The 15140-nt window shown below is 39.6% G+C and overlaps 1 protein-coding gene across 21 annotated transcripts in view; it reads left to right on the forward strand.

The window, feature by feature from the left end:
- SIPA1L1 (signal induced proliferation associated 1 like 1) overlaps positions 1-15140 on the forward strand; it is a 378208-nt gene that overhangs the window by 271602 nt on the left and 91466 nt on the right. For all 21 annotated transcript variants that reach the window (XM_084969649.1, XM_021099433.2, XM_021099436.2 and 18 more), the window contains 2 exons: positions 3816-3990; positions 12630-12733. In XM_084969649.1, coding sequence (XP_084825775.1) covers positions 3816-3990; positions 12630-12733 — 279 coding nt within the window. The remainder of the gene's footprint in view (positions 1-3815; positions 3991-12629; positions 12734-15140) is intronic.

Raw genomic sequence — 15140 nt, forward strand, 5'->3', positions numbered from 1 at the left:
AGCAAGAACTGAAAGAATCCAAGTATTTCGAGAAACCTCTATCCCAGAACAGAGCTCAAGCACCCCTCAAGGGTGCATGGCCCACACTTTTGAGAACTGCAGGACCGTGAAATACCTCGTGGTGACTGTTTCTCAATCCCTGGATTACAGCAGACAGTGTGAATGGTTTCATAAGAACGGAAGACCTGGGTTCTCATGGCTGGTGCCGCCCCCAACAGCCTTTGGCTGTGACGAGGGGGATGAAGAGGAAAACGCAGAACGTCTTAAGAGGTCTCTGAGAACTTGGTTTTTCGAACCGGTTTCTGCTGGTGGAGGGCTCTGACTTTATCATCCAGCTTAACAGGAACTCAGGGCTGCGTAAATCTGATCGTAGTTCCTCTTTCTTTGAGTGTCCATACACTTCCATCGGGGAGTTTCTGTTGTGGCTCAGCGGTAACAAACCCGACTAGCATGCGTGAGGATGTGTGTTGGATTCCTGGTCTTTCCGGTGGGTTGGGGATCCAGTGTTGCCTTGAGCTGTGGTGTAGGTCACAGACGCAGCTCAGATCCTGCGTGGCTGTGGCATAGGCCAGCAGCTGCAGCTCCAATTCAGCCTCCAGCCTGGGAATGTCTATGTGCCTCCAGTGAGGCCCTAAAGAGCCAAAAAAAAAAAAAAAAAACCCCACACTTCCATCCGTGTTCTTATGAAGAGTTGATGTGTAAGCAAGGTATTTGTATAGCATGACTATGATCATCCAAAAGCAAAATCCTAAACTGTGGATAAACCCTTCCTGTTTCCACGATGGCTTCTGGCATCATCATAATACTTCGTTACATGAAAGTATTATATATTCATATACACAAACCCATATAGATGTGTTTGTGTGTATCTCCAAAAAAAAAAAAAAAACAAAAAAAAAAAAAAATACTGTTTTATGTAACCTGATAGCAATTTAAAAAAACCCCAAACCATAGCTCTAATTCCATTTATATTTGTTCTTTCTCTTGCAGAGTGTCTTAGTACATTTATATAATTTCTCCTTAACAACTTCTCATACTCCGGGCAGGGAACATGTTGCTAACTAAGGATTCTAGGAGCTTTTGAGTTCAGAGGATGCCCCCTACCTTGATTTCATTGCAGCAGAAAACAAGGATACAAGTCATCGTGTCACTTTTGAGGATAGAGCATTGACATTTGGCAGAGTTTCAAACCAGAGGAAATGGGACATGCTAACAAGTTCCCTAATCCTCTTAAAGGAGCCTTGCCTTCACCACCAGCAAATAGCAACCTGTTCCCCGGTCTACAGGTGGAGTTCACTGGAATATAAGAAACCCGTCAAAAGAAGGCGGCAGCACACTATCTCATTGTCTTTGCATTCTGCTTCTCCAGTGGTGTGGAGAAGATTCCTTATCTTCACTCCAAAGTGAACTCTTTTTTAAAATAGAAGCGAATTCTTTTGAATGTTGCCCAGTGAAATCTTAGGCCCTAATCTAAGAAATTTAAAAAGCCAACTATAAACCCATTGTCACAGTGATGCTTTCCATTGAACAGGGTGACTTTTGTTTTACCTTGTTGCATGAGAAGGCTAATCTGAGAGGCACAAAGCCAAACAGCAGGTAACTCCAAACCCCTTCCTTTTTCCGGATTGTATCCCTTCTTTGATAGCTCTCTGTACAGGCAGAGAGTAAAAATCTGGCTGTATTAAGGACTTCTTTTGTAATCGAAGTAGAGCCTAGCACTGCTTTTTTATTTGTTAGGACCTAATAGAGTACTTGGCTTACTTCTAAAGCCAAAATGAAATCTCTACTTGTGAGAGTCCCCTCTAAGCATTAGGCACATTCAGACCTTTGAAGGAGGCCAGCTGCCAGTGGTATGTAGTAGGTTTTACTCTTTGTTTTTTTGTTTGTTTTTGTTTTTACTGCGTGTGGTATACAAAAAAGTGAACTAAATCCTAAATGTGTTTCTGTTAGTAACTAAAATGAAGTAGCAGTAATTCAGGATCATATACTATTTTTAAAAGATTGCAACATCTGTAAATCTAGTTATTTTTAAGTTTCAGACTTGGAACTTTGCCTTCCACTCACTGGAGTGGGCAGAGTAAGTTAAAGTCAGTTCTACACCATTGCAGAATTCCTAGGAAGCTGTCGTGTCTGTGGGTCACATAAAAGCTGCTGAGCCTTCCTCGTCAGCTAGTAACATGCAGGGCAGGGCGGTGGGGGCGGGGGCAGGCAGGAGTTCCCCAATGACATTTGCTGTGTTACCACTGTTCTGAACCATTTGGTTCAGAAAGTTGAAAAGAGCTGTTCAGGTTCACAGTCCCTTGTGTAAAACAATAGGAACTAAATGTTTCAGAATTTAGAAATGTCCAGATTTAGAAGGGTAATCAAATGCATGCACCTTATAGTAATATTCCTAGTGGCACCTGAGGCAGCACCCCACATTCATATTTCCATAGGAAAAACACGAATATTCACAGAAGGAGGAATAAATTAAAAAGTATTAATGTCAGCTCATATCAGGTTTTGCTGCCAAAGGTGTTTGCTTAAATTTGGTTTTTACCTTTCAACTGTAGAATTGCGAATCAAGGGCTGTGGATGTATGATGCAGGGACAGAAATAGAGCAAAACGAGCCGGGTTGAGTCCTGGTAATATTTAAGAGAGCCGAATCACAGGGCCAGCAGTTTGTGGTCTTGTGTCTCCTTACTGGGCCAGGTACTGGCTCTTCCATTTCCCAGACTTCTCTTTGCTTATCTGTCACACAGGGGTAATGTTTGCTTTTCAGGCTTTCTTGAGGGTAAAAGCTAATTAAGGTAAGTTAAACACTAAACCCAGTGGTTGGCAGATAATGGGTATTAGCTATTCAAATTTTGCCTCTTCTCTTCCCCCCTTCCTTTTATGTGACCACAGTGTACTGATGCACAGTTGCAGTGTGGTACTCCAGAAACAAACCTAGGTGGTAGGGCTTGCCCTGATTCCACTGTAGAACTCCGAGTCCAGATTTTAACACCAAAAACTCATTTCTCGTTAAATGATGAATACTAAATTTTATTTATGGAATGACTAGACTTTTCAACAGTGAATGAATGTTTTGATTAATGTTATAGTTAAATTTCTTAAATGCTTTGTTTTAACTGTATCAGAGGAAAACTAGCTGATTTGCCATCACGAGGCCCCTTTTAAAGTTTCTATCCAGATACCCATCTTTTAAAAAAATTTGAGGAGTACAATGTTGATGATGCTAGTGCTGTAACAAAGATATAGCAAAATTTATGATTTGATATATTGGGAAAATGGCATTGAGAGATGTCTTTTCCGGTTTTACCCCCAGAGAATTTTATAAGGAGTTTAATGGGCAAAACAATTTAAAGTATCTTTTGTCGAGTCGACCCTTACTTTTAAATTTGTAAGGCTCCTTTTATTTTTATTTTTTTCCTTGTTTTTTTGGGGCCACACCTGCAGCATATGAAGGTTCCCAGGATAGGGGTCCAGTCGGAGCTGTAGCTGCAGGCCTGCGCCACAGCCACAGCAACACGGGATCCAAGCCGTGTCTGCGACCTACACCTGCAGCTCACGGCAGTGCCAGATCCTTAACCCACTGAGGAAGGTAAGGGATCGAACCCTTGTCCTCATGGATACTAGTTGGGTTCATTAACCACTGAGCCATGGCAGGAACTCCAACCCTCTCTTTTTAAGAGGGGAAGAAGGAAAGCAGAAGGATTTCAAGAGAAGAGAGATTTTAGCTACTTGATGGGTGTGTGCCCTGCAGGAGTTAGAATTTAAGCGGGCAGAGTGGAGCTGCATCTACTTATATGCACTGTATTGCCTGCCTTCACAGCTGAACTATCAGCAGAAAGTAGGCATCATGTACTGCAAAGCTGGCCAGAGCACGGAAGAAGAGATGTACAACAATGAATCAGCCGGGCCAGCCTTTGAGGAATTCCTTCAGCTGTTGGGCGAACGAGTTCGGCTCAAAGGATTTGAGAAGTATCGTGCGCAGCTTGACACCAAAAGTAAGAATTACTTATACCCTCCTACTAGGCTTATTTTCCTCCTGCTGTGTTGATGTTCCCCTGCTAAGCTGCCCATAAAACAACATTGCCACTTGCTGCAGAAAACTGCTGGTGATGGAGAAGAGGAAGCCAGGCAGGGAGGATATGGCTCTACAACAATCGAAGGCCATAATCAAAGTAGCTAGAATTGGACTATAAAGAAATCGTATTATCAAAAGTACAGACGGTAGAAAGCTGTGGATGCAGATCATGCAGAATTGCTCCTGGATAGTGTTGCATAAATGTCACTATATTTAGCCGAATGTTACAGTGATTAAAAACTCCAGCAATTTATAACCATCTGGTCACAAGCCCTAGAATTTTTGACTTTCGCTAACGCATTTCATAATCCTTGTCATATTTGTGCATTCAGCCGTCATATGGTTTAGTTAATCATGTTTGTTATTTTAATATCTAGAGGTTTTTTATTTTGTTATCGTTGTTCATTGTCTAATCTCTAACCAAATAAACCTCTTAGCTTTGGTACTAGTTTGGCTCCTAAAATGTGTTGATTAAAAGCACAGTAACCCAGCCGTCTGTTTAGTGACAGCTGATGAATGTACATGTTTGTCCATCCCCATTCCTCAGGTTGTTAGTAAAATATTTAGGTTTTCAAGTATCTAGAATGTGTCGCCTTCTGCTGTGTGTCTGTGGGGGGGTAATTTTAAATTTTATCTCAAAATCCATCCATAGACACCTGTGACCTGTTGTTTTTTTTTTTTTTGAAAAGGGTTTTGGATTAGCACATCTGTATTGCAGTCTGTAGTAATCGCTCTGATTTTCTATACAGGAAATTAAATAAGGAGTTGAGTCATGAAAACAGAAAAGCATTCATAAACTCCACTGCAGGGAAGAATTTCCTGTTGCCATGGTTTTGCTGTTGCCAACTTGGAAACGACATGCAAGAGAACCTATTAAAAACCATAAATAGCCTAGGCTCTTAAATATTATTTTAACATTCCATACTCTGCTTGTGACTGCATAAAATGTTAAATCTCAATATGCCCTTAAACTCTTTTTATCCAGGTATTCTGACATTTACCTTGTACAGTTCACGTTGTCCAGATTTGTTGTGTCATATAAATTATACTCACCACAAAGAGCTATTAAGAGGGTCTAAGAAGAAAATGTAACAAGCACCTTAATTCTATCAATGAATGGTCAGCTTGGGGGATGACAGTCAGCTTCCTCTTGATGATGCAGGGCAATGCGAGAACTGTAGAGCAAGGCCCTAATAAGGCGGTGTGGCATTCAGTAAGGCAGTGGAAGAGGCAAAGTAAGCCCTTGGCACATTTTGGCCCATTATCCCAATATCTGCAAAGGCTAGAGAGGGATGAGCCTGGATCAGCAACCTGCCTCCGACGGCACGTTTTACAGTTGCGTACCGCATTCATCCAGGAAAAATGCCTTTCACTGAACTCCTTGTAACCTTTGGAGGGATAGCTCCTGAGATGGAAGGTCCACAGGTTCCTTTTCTGTCCTTTCAGAGGGTCAAGCCTCCTTACGTGAATGAAAAGTAGGAAAGCATTTCCATTCTTAAGCCTGAAGAAGACTGTGCATATTTATCTCTTTTACTCTAAGCTAGAAGGGACCGTGTATCAGGGATCACCAGCCTCCGCACACCCAGCAACACCCGGAGATGAGACTTTGTTCTGTGTGCTGTGAGATAAGCTCACCACATCTTACCTTGTTTTATGTTGTGTTAAGAAGCCCTTTCAGGGAGTTCCCTGATGGCCTAGCAGGTTAAGGATTCAGCTGCTGTGGCACAGGTTCCATACCTGGCCTGGGAACTTCTACATGCCATGGGGGTGGCCAAAAAGGAAAGAAAGAAACTCTTTCAGCATAATCTTTAAAAAGAGAAAATACGGAGTTCCCATCAGGGCACAGCGGAGACAAATTCGACTAGGAACCATGAGGTTGTGGGTTCGATCCCTGGACTTGCTCAATGGGTTAAGGATCCAGCGTTGCCGTGAGCTGTGGTGTAGGTTGCAGACTCAGCTCGGATCCTACGTTGCTGTGGCTATGGTGTAGGCCAATAGCTGTAGCTCCAATTAGACACCTAGCCTGGGAACCTCCATATGCCACGGGTGCTGCCCTAAAAAGCAAAATCAAAAAAAGAGAGAGAGAGGGAAAATACTTCCCGGAGCATGTGTTCCTAAAGGATCACTCCCTCTGTGTGTGACAGTGTAATTGTCCTTTGAATCTGTGGATTTGGAGTCTTCATCAGATCAAAATATTATTTATTTACCAAACTCATTCTTTATTTTTCTGCACCCCTTCCCTTCTGAATCTCCCATTACACATATATTTGGTCACTAACTAGCTGTGGGTGATTTAATTTTTTAACTTTTTTTTAACCTCTGTGCTTCTGTTTGTATGATTAGTATTAGTATGTCTTCAGGTTCTCTGTGTTTTTCCTTTTTTTTCCATCATGTATTAGTCTGCTGTTAATCCAATCTAGTGAAAATTTTATTTCTATTATAGTAATTTTCACATCCAGAAGTTGCATTTGGGTTCTCTTTTCTATCTTGCATATTCTCACTAGGTTCATGTCATCTTTAAAGCCTTGAGCTTATTTATAGTAGCTGTTTGAAAGTCTTTGTGTGCTAATTCCACCATCCTTGTCATTTGAGGTCTCCTTTTAACACATTTTCTCCCATGTTTGAATTACATTTTACCACTTTGGTTATTTTTGATTGGATAATGGACACTGTGCATGTTTCCTTGTTAAGTATCTGGATTTGGGTGTGTTCTTTGAAGAGTGTTGTTTTATTTGGGTAGGCAATTATGCTAGTTGCAGAACAGCTTGAGCTTTGTGAATCTTAAGCTTTTAGAAAGCATGGCTAGAGTAGCCTTTACTCTCTGACTAATTTAACCGTCCCTGCTACTGAGGCATGACTTTTCTTGCACCTGAATGCTAGCATGTTCAGCGAGGTATCTCTACCATGGCTGGTCAGAATTCGAGTGTCTTCCAGCCCTGTGTGAACTCTGAGGATTGTTTGGCTGACAATTCTCTGGTAGTTGTTATTTCCCCAATAGTTTTTCTTTCTTTTTTCATTGAGATATAATGGACACATAGCATTACATTAGTTTTAGTTGTACAAGCTAATGATTCAATGTTTATATATACCCCAAAATGATCACCACAATAAGTCTAGGTATCATCATACCTAGTTACAGATCTACTAGTTACTTTTAAGATCTACTCTTTTAACAGCTTTCAGATATGCAACACAGTGTTATTAAACAGGAGTCTCCATGGTATTCATTACCCTACTGGTTTTTCTTTTCCTGGCTTTCGGAATCGCACACTATGCTTAATATTCAGCCCTAGGCTCAAGGGAACCCCTGTGCAGATTTCTGAGCCACCTTCACTGTGTCATTGCCGCCTCCTTGGTGTCCTGCCCAGCAAATGTCAGCCACCTCAGCCTTCCAGACCTCCAGTATATTTTGGCTCCCTCTTCAGATCTCTGTGCCATTATTTGAAAGTAATGCCAGATAGAAGGCTGGGCGGGATCAGTATGAACGAAGGGCCCACCTTCTTTGGTACTTTTTTCTCTGGGATCACTGTCCAGTGCTGTGTATTATAAAATGTCTGGAGGGAAAAAGTGGTTTTAGATATTTTGTCAATGTTTTCTATTTGTAGTGGAAGAGCACGTCCTCTACCAAGTACTGTGATGACTGGAAGCGAAAGTTCCAGATACTTTTTATATGTCATCTCACTTAATCCCCCAAAATTCTGATACCAGTTATCCCCATTTTACAGAATTGGCTTCTTTCTGTTAACTCACGTGCCCAAGATTAGGCAGCTAGCAAGCGTTAAAGAGGTGGAACAGATCCCAGTGTTACAGTTAATGAAGTATTCAGAGAAACCATAAATGCAGAAGCCCAGAGCTCTGCCCTGTGGCTGTGTCTTCCCTCTCTCAATCCCTTGGGCTAAAAATACTCATGGCATCATGAATCTGCTCCAAGTGTCATGTATTATAATTATATTCAGATTTTAGGACTTCGATAAAGGAGAGAGAGGCTCAGGAAAGAAGGGATTGGTGGAACTGTTGAACCATTTCTTCCTTATCCCAGGTGGAAAAATCCCAATTTCCCATCTCGGAAATAAGGACCTCTAGCAAACACGCTGCAGATGTGTCAGGGGTTGGACCAGTTCTGCAGTGAAGAAATTTGGAGGAGCGAATTTTTTTTCTCCTCTTTTTGTTTCCTTATTTGGATGGCATAACCTCCGGATAATGACTATCCCCTCACAGTAGAGCAAATACAAAAATAAGTTTCCCACCAAGCAAATTTGTTATTTGAAAGCTGGAGACCACCCTCATTTTAAGCTATGCATGTGGATTATTATTTGGAAAATTATTTCCTAAATGAGGCATATTTGTCAAGTCAGCACTTAGGAGACTTGGAAACCCTTTGAAAAGCATTCCTTCAAAGCTTTGCGTTCATTGATTTGCTGCAATACTAACGCGTGCTTGTTGCTTCCCCCGTTTTTCAGCAACATTGTCAAGACCATTGAGGTTCAAGGTCTTAGAAGAGATGTAAGACTTTTCTTAAAGAAAATAAATCCTTCTTTATTTCGAGTATTTAACCTTTGGTAAAGAAAGGGATAAAACTGGCATTATTTAAATGTGTTACACATGCAAAGAACTCTTTGGAGTTCTAGAGACTGATGAATGAAATATGAATTTCTTTTTTTCCCCTCTTTAACTTTGACCTGTGTTACAGTGTAAGGCTTTTCCTTTGAGTATTACTGAGATACACCTGACAAAGAAACTAAAATATGTAAAAGGCTCTAACTACATTTTTTACCTCAACTGCACAGAATTCTCTGTAGATGGAAAATAGTAGTGACTGGTACCTAAGTATCCACCCCACACCATCACTTGTCCTTTTCTTGCCATATATTAGTGATTTCAAGAAAGCCTGAAGTTCCAGGTGCATATACATGCACACTTGCACATTCCTTGAATTGACACAGTATGAATTCATCTGTCATGGCAAAGGGCGATCCTGCAGATTCTCCTTGTGAAGTTAAGTAATCCATTTCCTAACGTGGTTAGAGATGCATTGAAAAAATATGAGTGAGTAGAGTAGGGGCCAGAGCAGGTGGAATTCTTGACTTTCCCCAAATGCTTCACTGCCGAGTAGGTGAAACCATACCACAGGGGCAAAGGCTTGCCTCATCTGGAACACAGGCCAGTGCCCTGGGGTCACGTACTTCACACCAGCTGTGCCTCTGGGCTTCGAGTTTTGCATCCCCAGACCCTGAGACAAACTTACATAGAGAGGTGATCTGGAGTCTTAAATGGATGGTCCCCAACAGGCAACTGACTTTTATATTTCAAACTACAGTTAAGAGTCAGACCCACAACCTGGGATTTCGTCCTGCATTTGGTGTGCTCTGTAGTGGTGAGGACATTCCTAAACTGAGCTTAAGTCTCTTCATTCTGTTGCCTTTATTCGTCTCAGGCATTTAGTTTATGACATTGCTTTTCCCCTTGTATGCCTAAATATTTAGAAACTAGGAACTTTCCAAAAATCAAATTGCTTAGGCTTGTTTTCCTTTATCTAGCTTTTCCAAACTCAAATGTACCAAACGTGACCAGGAGGTGATTATATAAAAATTTAATTCCTTTTTCTGATTCAGTTGCTTCACACCCACCTTTATCATCCAAGTTTTAGTCTCCTGTAAAGCAAAAGAGTTGAGCCAAGGGAAGTCAAGGATGAATATGACAGTGACTGCATCTGAAACTGCTTCTACAAACTTATTAACCTACTCATACCATCTTCAAATAGAAATACGTAATGTAGGCTACTATCACTTATCTATACCTTTTCAAAGTAGCTGAGAAGAATATTCTTATCATTCCTCAATTATTCAGGGTCTTCTTATCATCTCCTTTGAATATTAGAAATTTTACTTCTATGACTTAGTGTTAGAGGGCTGGCCTTATTAGTAGATATGTGTCACTCTCTGGGAGTGTAATTTGGAGGCAAATTACGTGATTATCAAGATGACCCATAAGATGCCTGAATGTATTTTTTAACTTTTATAGTTCCGTAAAAATAGGAAGGGACATTATCTTCTTTTCATCCCTCTTTTATAAGCATATTTTCCCTTTAGAAATTACTCAGTCTATATTCTCTTCAACCAGAGACAAAGGATTTTTTGTCATTTTCCTAATGGCCGTCTTCCTGATTTTCATTCCGTTAAATCTTTCATGGTTTCAGGGCTTTGGGGTCCCTAAAAATAGAGTAATCATGTTAACTGCTTTATTCTTTAGAGATATAACAAACATTCATTTTCCATTCTCTCCGGTAAAGTTTAGTAATTCTATTATGTACCCAGTAATTTCAGGACTTGGGAATTCTTTTCTTCTCAGAAAAGGAAATTTTATTGTTTTAGCCCTAGTTTTATCTCTACAACTCTTGAAACTATTTCCAAACTGTTAAAAATTATCAGCAAAGCTGGGGTTTCCAAAGGGCCCCCCAAAAAAGGGTGATCCATGCAGCGTCCATTATATGAAATGAGACATGTGCAAGAAAGAACGAGTTTTGGAAACAAATTATCTTTAGGGTGGTCTTACTTCCTGGCAGTAATCCCTTTAGAATGAGACCGATGTCTAAGGCAAAATGTAATCAATGAACACTAGATGATAATTTTTTCTTCTAGTCCATTAGTTTTGCTGAAAATTGACTTGAAACACATGTAAGCACTGGTTACAGCTGATGCATTGACTTTAAAGTTGTAAAATGTGCAAGTGGGTTCTAGAGGTATTTATAGCAAGAGTGCTTAACATCAGATACCTTCTTCATACTCAAGACCTGTCTTAAGTAGATCAATTATTTATTATAGTAATTTTTAGTTTTGTGCGGCAGTGGTTATTAACATTTAGAAGATGTTTTTCTTGAGTTATGTGTTGGTATTTATTTTTTCAATTTTTGAAAAGTAGTCTTTACTTTATTGTACATTTCGGTTGTTTTTAAAACCCTTTACATCTTATGTCCTCTTCAAAGTTAAGGTCTTCCAAGAAGCTCAAGTTTGAAACTCAGGGCTCGAGAACATCCTAACAAGTCTCTGCAGACCACTCTTGTGGTTTATTCTTGGAGCAGCGCCTAAGGGCAGTGCAGCTACTGCATTTGAGTCCCCTGAGGGTGTTTATTAAAATAGATTCCTCTGCCCTGCCTCACACCCACAGAGCAGTAGTTCTGGGGTGGGGGATGGGAACCTGCCTTTTAAGCTGGCACACCAGGCCACTCCATGCACACTCAAGTTTGAGAACTGCCTTTTGGTATATTCCAGGGGCTTTGTCTTACTTTTTTTTTTCTAAGATGCAGTGAAGTGTTTGCTCCTCATCAGTATCATTGATGGAGGATTGAGTTTGCTTAGGCTGAATGCATCTCTGTTTATTTTGCCACCTGTGAGTCCAGATGCTTCCAATCTAAAGATATTCCCTTTTGGAGTTCCTGTCCTGGCTCAGTGGAAATGAATCTGACCAGTATCCAGGTGTATGCAGGTTCAATCCCTGGCCTGGCTCAGTGGGTCAAGGATCTGGTGTTGCCATGAGCTGTGGTGTAGGTCACAGATGTGGCTCGGTTCTGGCATTGCTGTGGCTGTGGTGTAGGCTGGCAGCTACAGCTCCGATTCGGCCCCTAGCCTGGCAACCTCCATTTGCCACAGGTTCGGCCCTAAAAAGCTCAAATAAATAAATATAGATAGATAGATATTCCCTTTCAACTGGACAATTAATAATTCTCTTTGGTTTCTAGGTATTTATGGGCATAATGATTCAGGGAATTGGGATTGGGGTTGGTTTTTTTCCTCAAGGTGAAAGCAGAGCACACTCAGGCTTAAATTGTTGGGCATTGCTATAATACGTTTGTTATTCAGTGTCAAAATCGTGTTAAATTTCCATCTATTTTTTAAGAACAAAATGGTTTGCTTGCTTGGGTCAGAAGTATTGGAAAAGGTGTTCTGAACTTAATGTCTGTGGACAGAATTCAGGAGTCTGTGAACTTGGATGAGAAATCATTTTACATTTATTTTCACTAACCCCTAATTGAAATTTAGCATTTCCTTTAATTATGAATGTAGGTCACCAACACAGGAGTATACGCTCTCCCTGTGATTTTATCACCAGTGCCAGCAGAAAGCACAGGCATTTTCATGTCATATTGTTTGCTCTTGGAGATAATCTCAAGATATTGCATATCATATCACTGCTTCAAAATTACTATAGTTGTTAGACCAACCGCTTATACTTGTTACATAAATCTTATGCTGTTATGTCATTGTTAACTCATTTTGATAGCAGTATTTTCCAGTGCTATTGATTTCTGTTGAAATCTTATGTATTTTTGCATTTACGCATGTAATTCTGAAAAGGAATCCATAGACTTCACTAGATTGCTAGAGGACATTGGGTACAAAGACTGGGTAAGAACCCCTATACTAGATCTTATCTAGGATCTTTTCATCCTAAGCCATTTCTCGCTCTCTCTCTCTCTTTTTTTTTTTTTTTTTTTTGAGATGTTTCTCTTAAATGAACTATTTTTACGATTCTTACATTAGTCTCATTTTTTTTTAACTGTAGCTGACTCCACTGGAACTCATTCTCTGTACACAACATACAAAGACTATGAGATCATGTTCCACGTGTCTACCATGCTGCCATACACACCTAACAACAAGCAACAGGTAAGAGATCCCTGTGTCATCTGTGTTTTTCGCCCTTGTTTCATTTCCCCCAGCAGCCTAAGTGGCAAGTTTGTAAAATCTTAAACCAGAATTTAATGTCGCACCTGTCACAGCAGCAGGAAGCTTTGTACTTTGTCGAAGTAAGGAATAGCAAATGAGCTGAAAACAAATGAAGAGACACAAATTCTAGGTTAACAGCCAGCTGGATGGCTTTGTGAATTAATCATTTGCTTTTCACCCTTGGGGATTGAGGTTTTCCTGAAATCTGAAAAGAACAAGTTGCAATCATGGTGATTAAATGACTCTGCAGGGTTGCAAAGAAGACGCATGAGTAGGTGAAGTTTCATCTCAAGAGGCCAGTGTACAAAGCAGGAAAGTACTGATGTTTCATTTCAGATTTCAAAGGAGATTTCGTATACTGACTTGGAGAAAAAATCAAAATAAATGTCAATGAGATCTCCGAAAAATGTTTTTTTTTTTCCTTCTTCTTCAGGAGATGGCATAAATAACAATTGCATTTGTGTACCTCATGCACAGAGTTTCTTTGAAAAGATCCAAGGCTAATGACTAAAATGTAGTTAGTCACTGAGATGGTAAAATGTAGAAACTAAAAAGTGACAGATTGGTACAGAACAAAATGGAAACTGACAGTATTGTTTCAGAGAGTATGTGGTAGTAGTTGTTTTTTAAAAATATTTCAAAACAAATGATACCAAGCTGAAATGTAAAAGAACCAGAGAGGGAGTTCCGGCCATGGTGCAGTGAGTTAAGAATCCTACTGCAGCTTCTCTGGTCACTGCGGAGGCGCAGGTGTGACCCCTGGCCTGGTACAAAGGGTTAAAGGATCCGGCGTTGCCGCAGATGCAACGCAGGTCACAGCTGTGGCTTGGATTTAATCCCTGACCTGGAAACTTTCATATACTGCAAGTGCAGACATTAAAAAAAAAAAAAAAAAAAGCAGAGAACTAACAGACTCTCCTTTCAATAGCTATTATAAACACAGCAGTCCAGTGTTACTTCTGACCTGACAATGGACATTGGTTTTGTTATTGTCAATTGTTGTACCAACAGAACACAGGCCAGCTGCAGAATGATTCACATCCTCTTTCACAGAATTTAACAAAACATGGATGGACCCTAACACGTCATCACTTTAGGTTTGATTACATCACAAATCTCACTAACAAAAATGTTGCCTCTTAGGATTTCCAAAGTAATAAGAAATAGCTTGCAAAACAATGAATTGGCTATAAATCTGAAATAAACCTATAAAATTTTAAGGTAAATTCCCTGATCTGGAGTTTGTTGACAGTTTGTCAAGAAGTTAGAAATTCTGATTATGAATTATGCAATTTGAATTATGCAACTTCCAAGTTCTAGATTTCTCTGAGAAGAAAACATGCTAAGAAAAATGTATTAAACTTACTCTGACCAGACAGTAGACAGAATTTAAGATTAACAGATAATCTTTGAAAGAGAGATAAAGGCTTATTCTATCCGATTACTCAGCAGATAAATATAATGTGGGGAAGGGGGGATAAAAAGTTTAGTGGTGTATTTCCAACTAAATGAGTTGAAATGCGGAGCAAAGTAAGTTGGCATTTAAATGGACAACTCTCTAAATTATTTAATTTGGGGATCCAATCAAGGCAGAAGTATTATGGTCCTACATCAGGATGAAGGAGTAATTGATATTGCTACATATTAAGAAATTTTAATTCTCTAGCTAAAGACTGTATTTCTTCCATGTAGATTGCCGTATGATTAGAAAAAAACAAAAAGAACATACCTTTTAAAATATTTTTTGCAGGAATGTATTTATAAATACTGTCTTATATATAATGTGTGATGGAGAGATGGATTTATTTCTGTTTGGGTACTGTAGTAAAACATCGACCCATATTTTTAAAGAAGAATAACACAATCAAAAAGGCAATAACATCATCTATGCAAGACTGACACAGACATAGACAGATTGCATTTGTGTTTGGTGTGTTGAAGATCCTGAGTTGATATTTGATAATGGGTATATTATATTCTTAAAGCAGTCAGTACAGAGCAGCCTTTATTTCTGTAACATCTGGTAATATATCATGTTTAGAAATGAAGTAAACAGCCTCATTGGAAAATGATTTGGGATGCTTTTAAATTCCTCAAGTAAAAGTACATTTCCTGAACGTTCTAACTCCCAATTCTCAACCCTAATCCAAAAGGCTATTGTTTGTCCCAGCTGGCAGCCAATACCAGCTCATTGATTTTACTGGTATGAAAACTGTGTAAGTTAAAGTCACTGGAGAATATTTTTTTAAAGGTTTATAAATGCAGGCTTATGTCTAATGGATAGTTTATGTAAATGTCATGTTTAGTTGTTTTCCTCCTCATAAGAGTTTCTTTGTAATAAATATGG

Source organism: Sus scrofa, chromosome 7, assembly GCF_054392235.1.
Source record: "Sus scrofa isolate SSC_HxYL_T2T_F1_AM1 chromosome 7, Sscrofa_HxYL_maternal_Yorkshire_Landrace_v2.0, whole genome shotgun sequence".
Lineage (NCBI taxonomy): Eukaryota > Metazoa > Chordata > Mammalia > Artiodactyla > Suidae > Sus > Sus scrofa.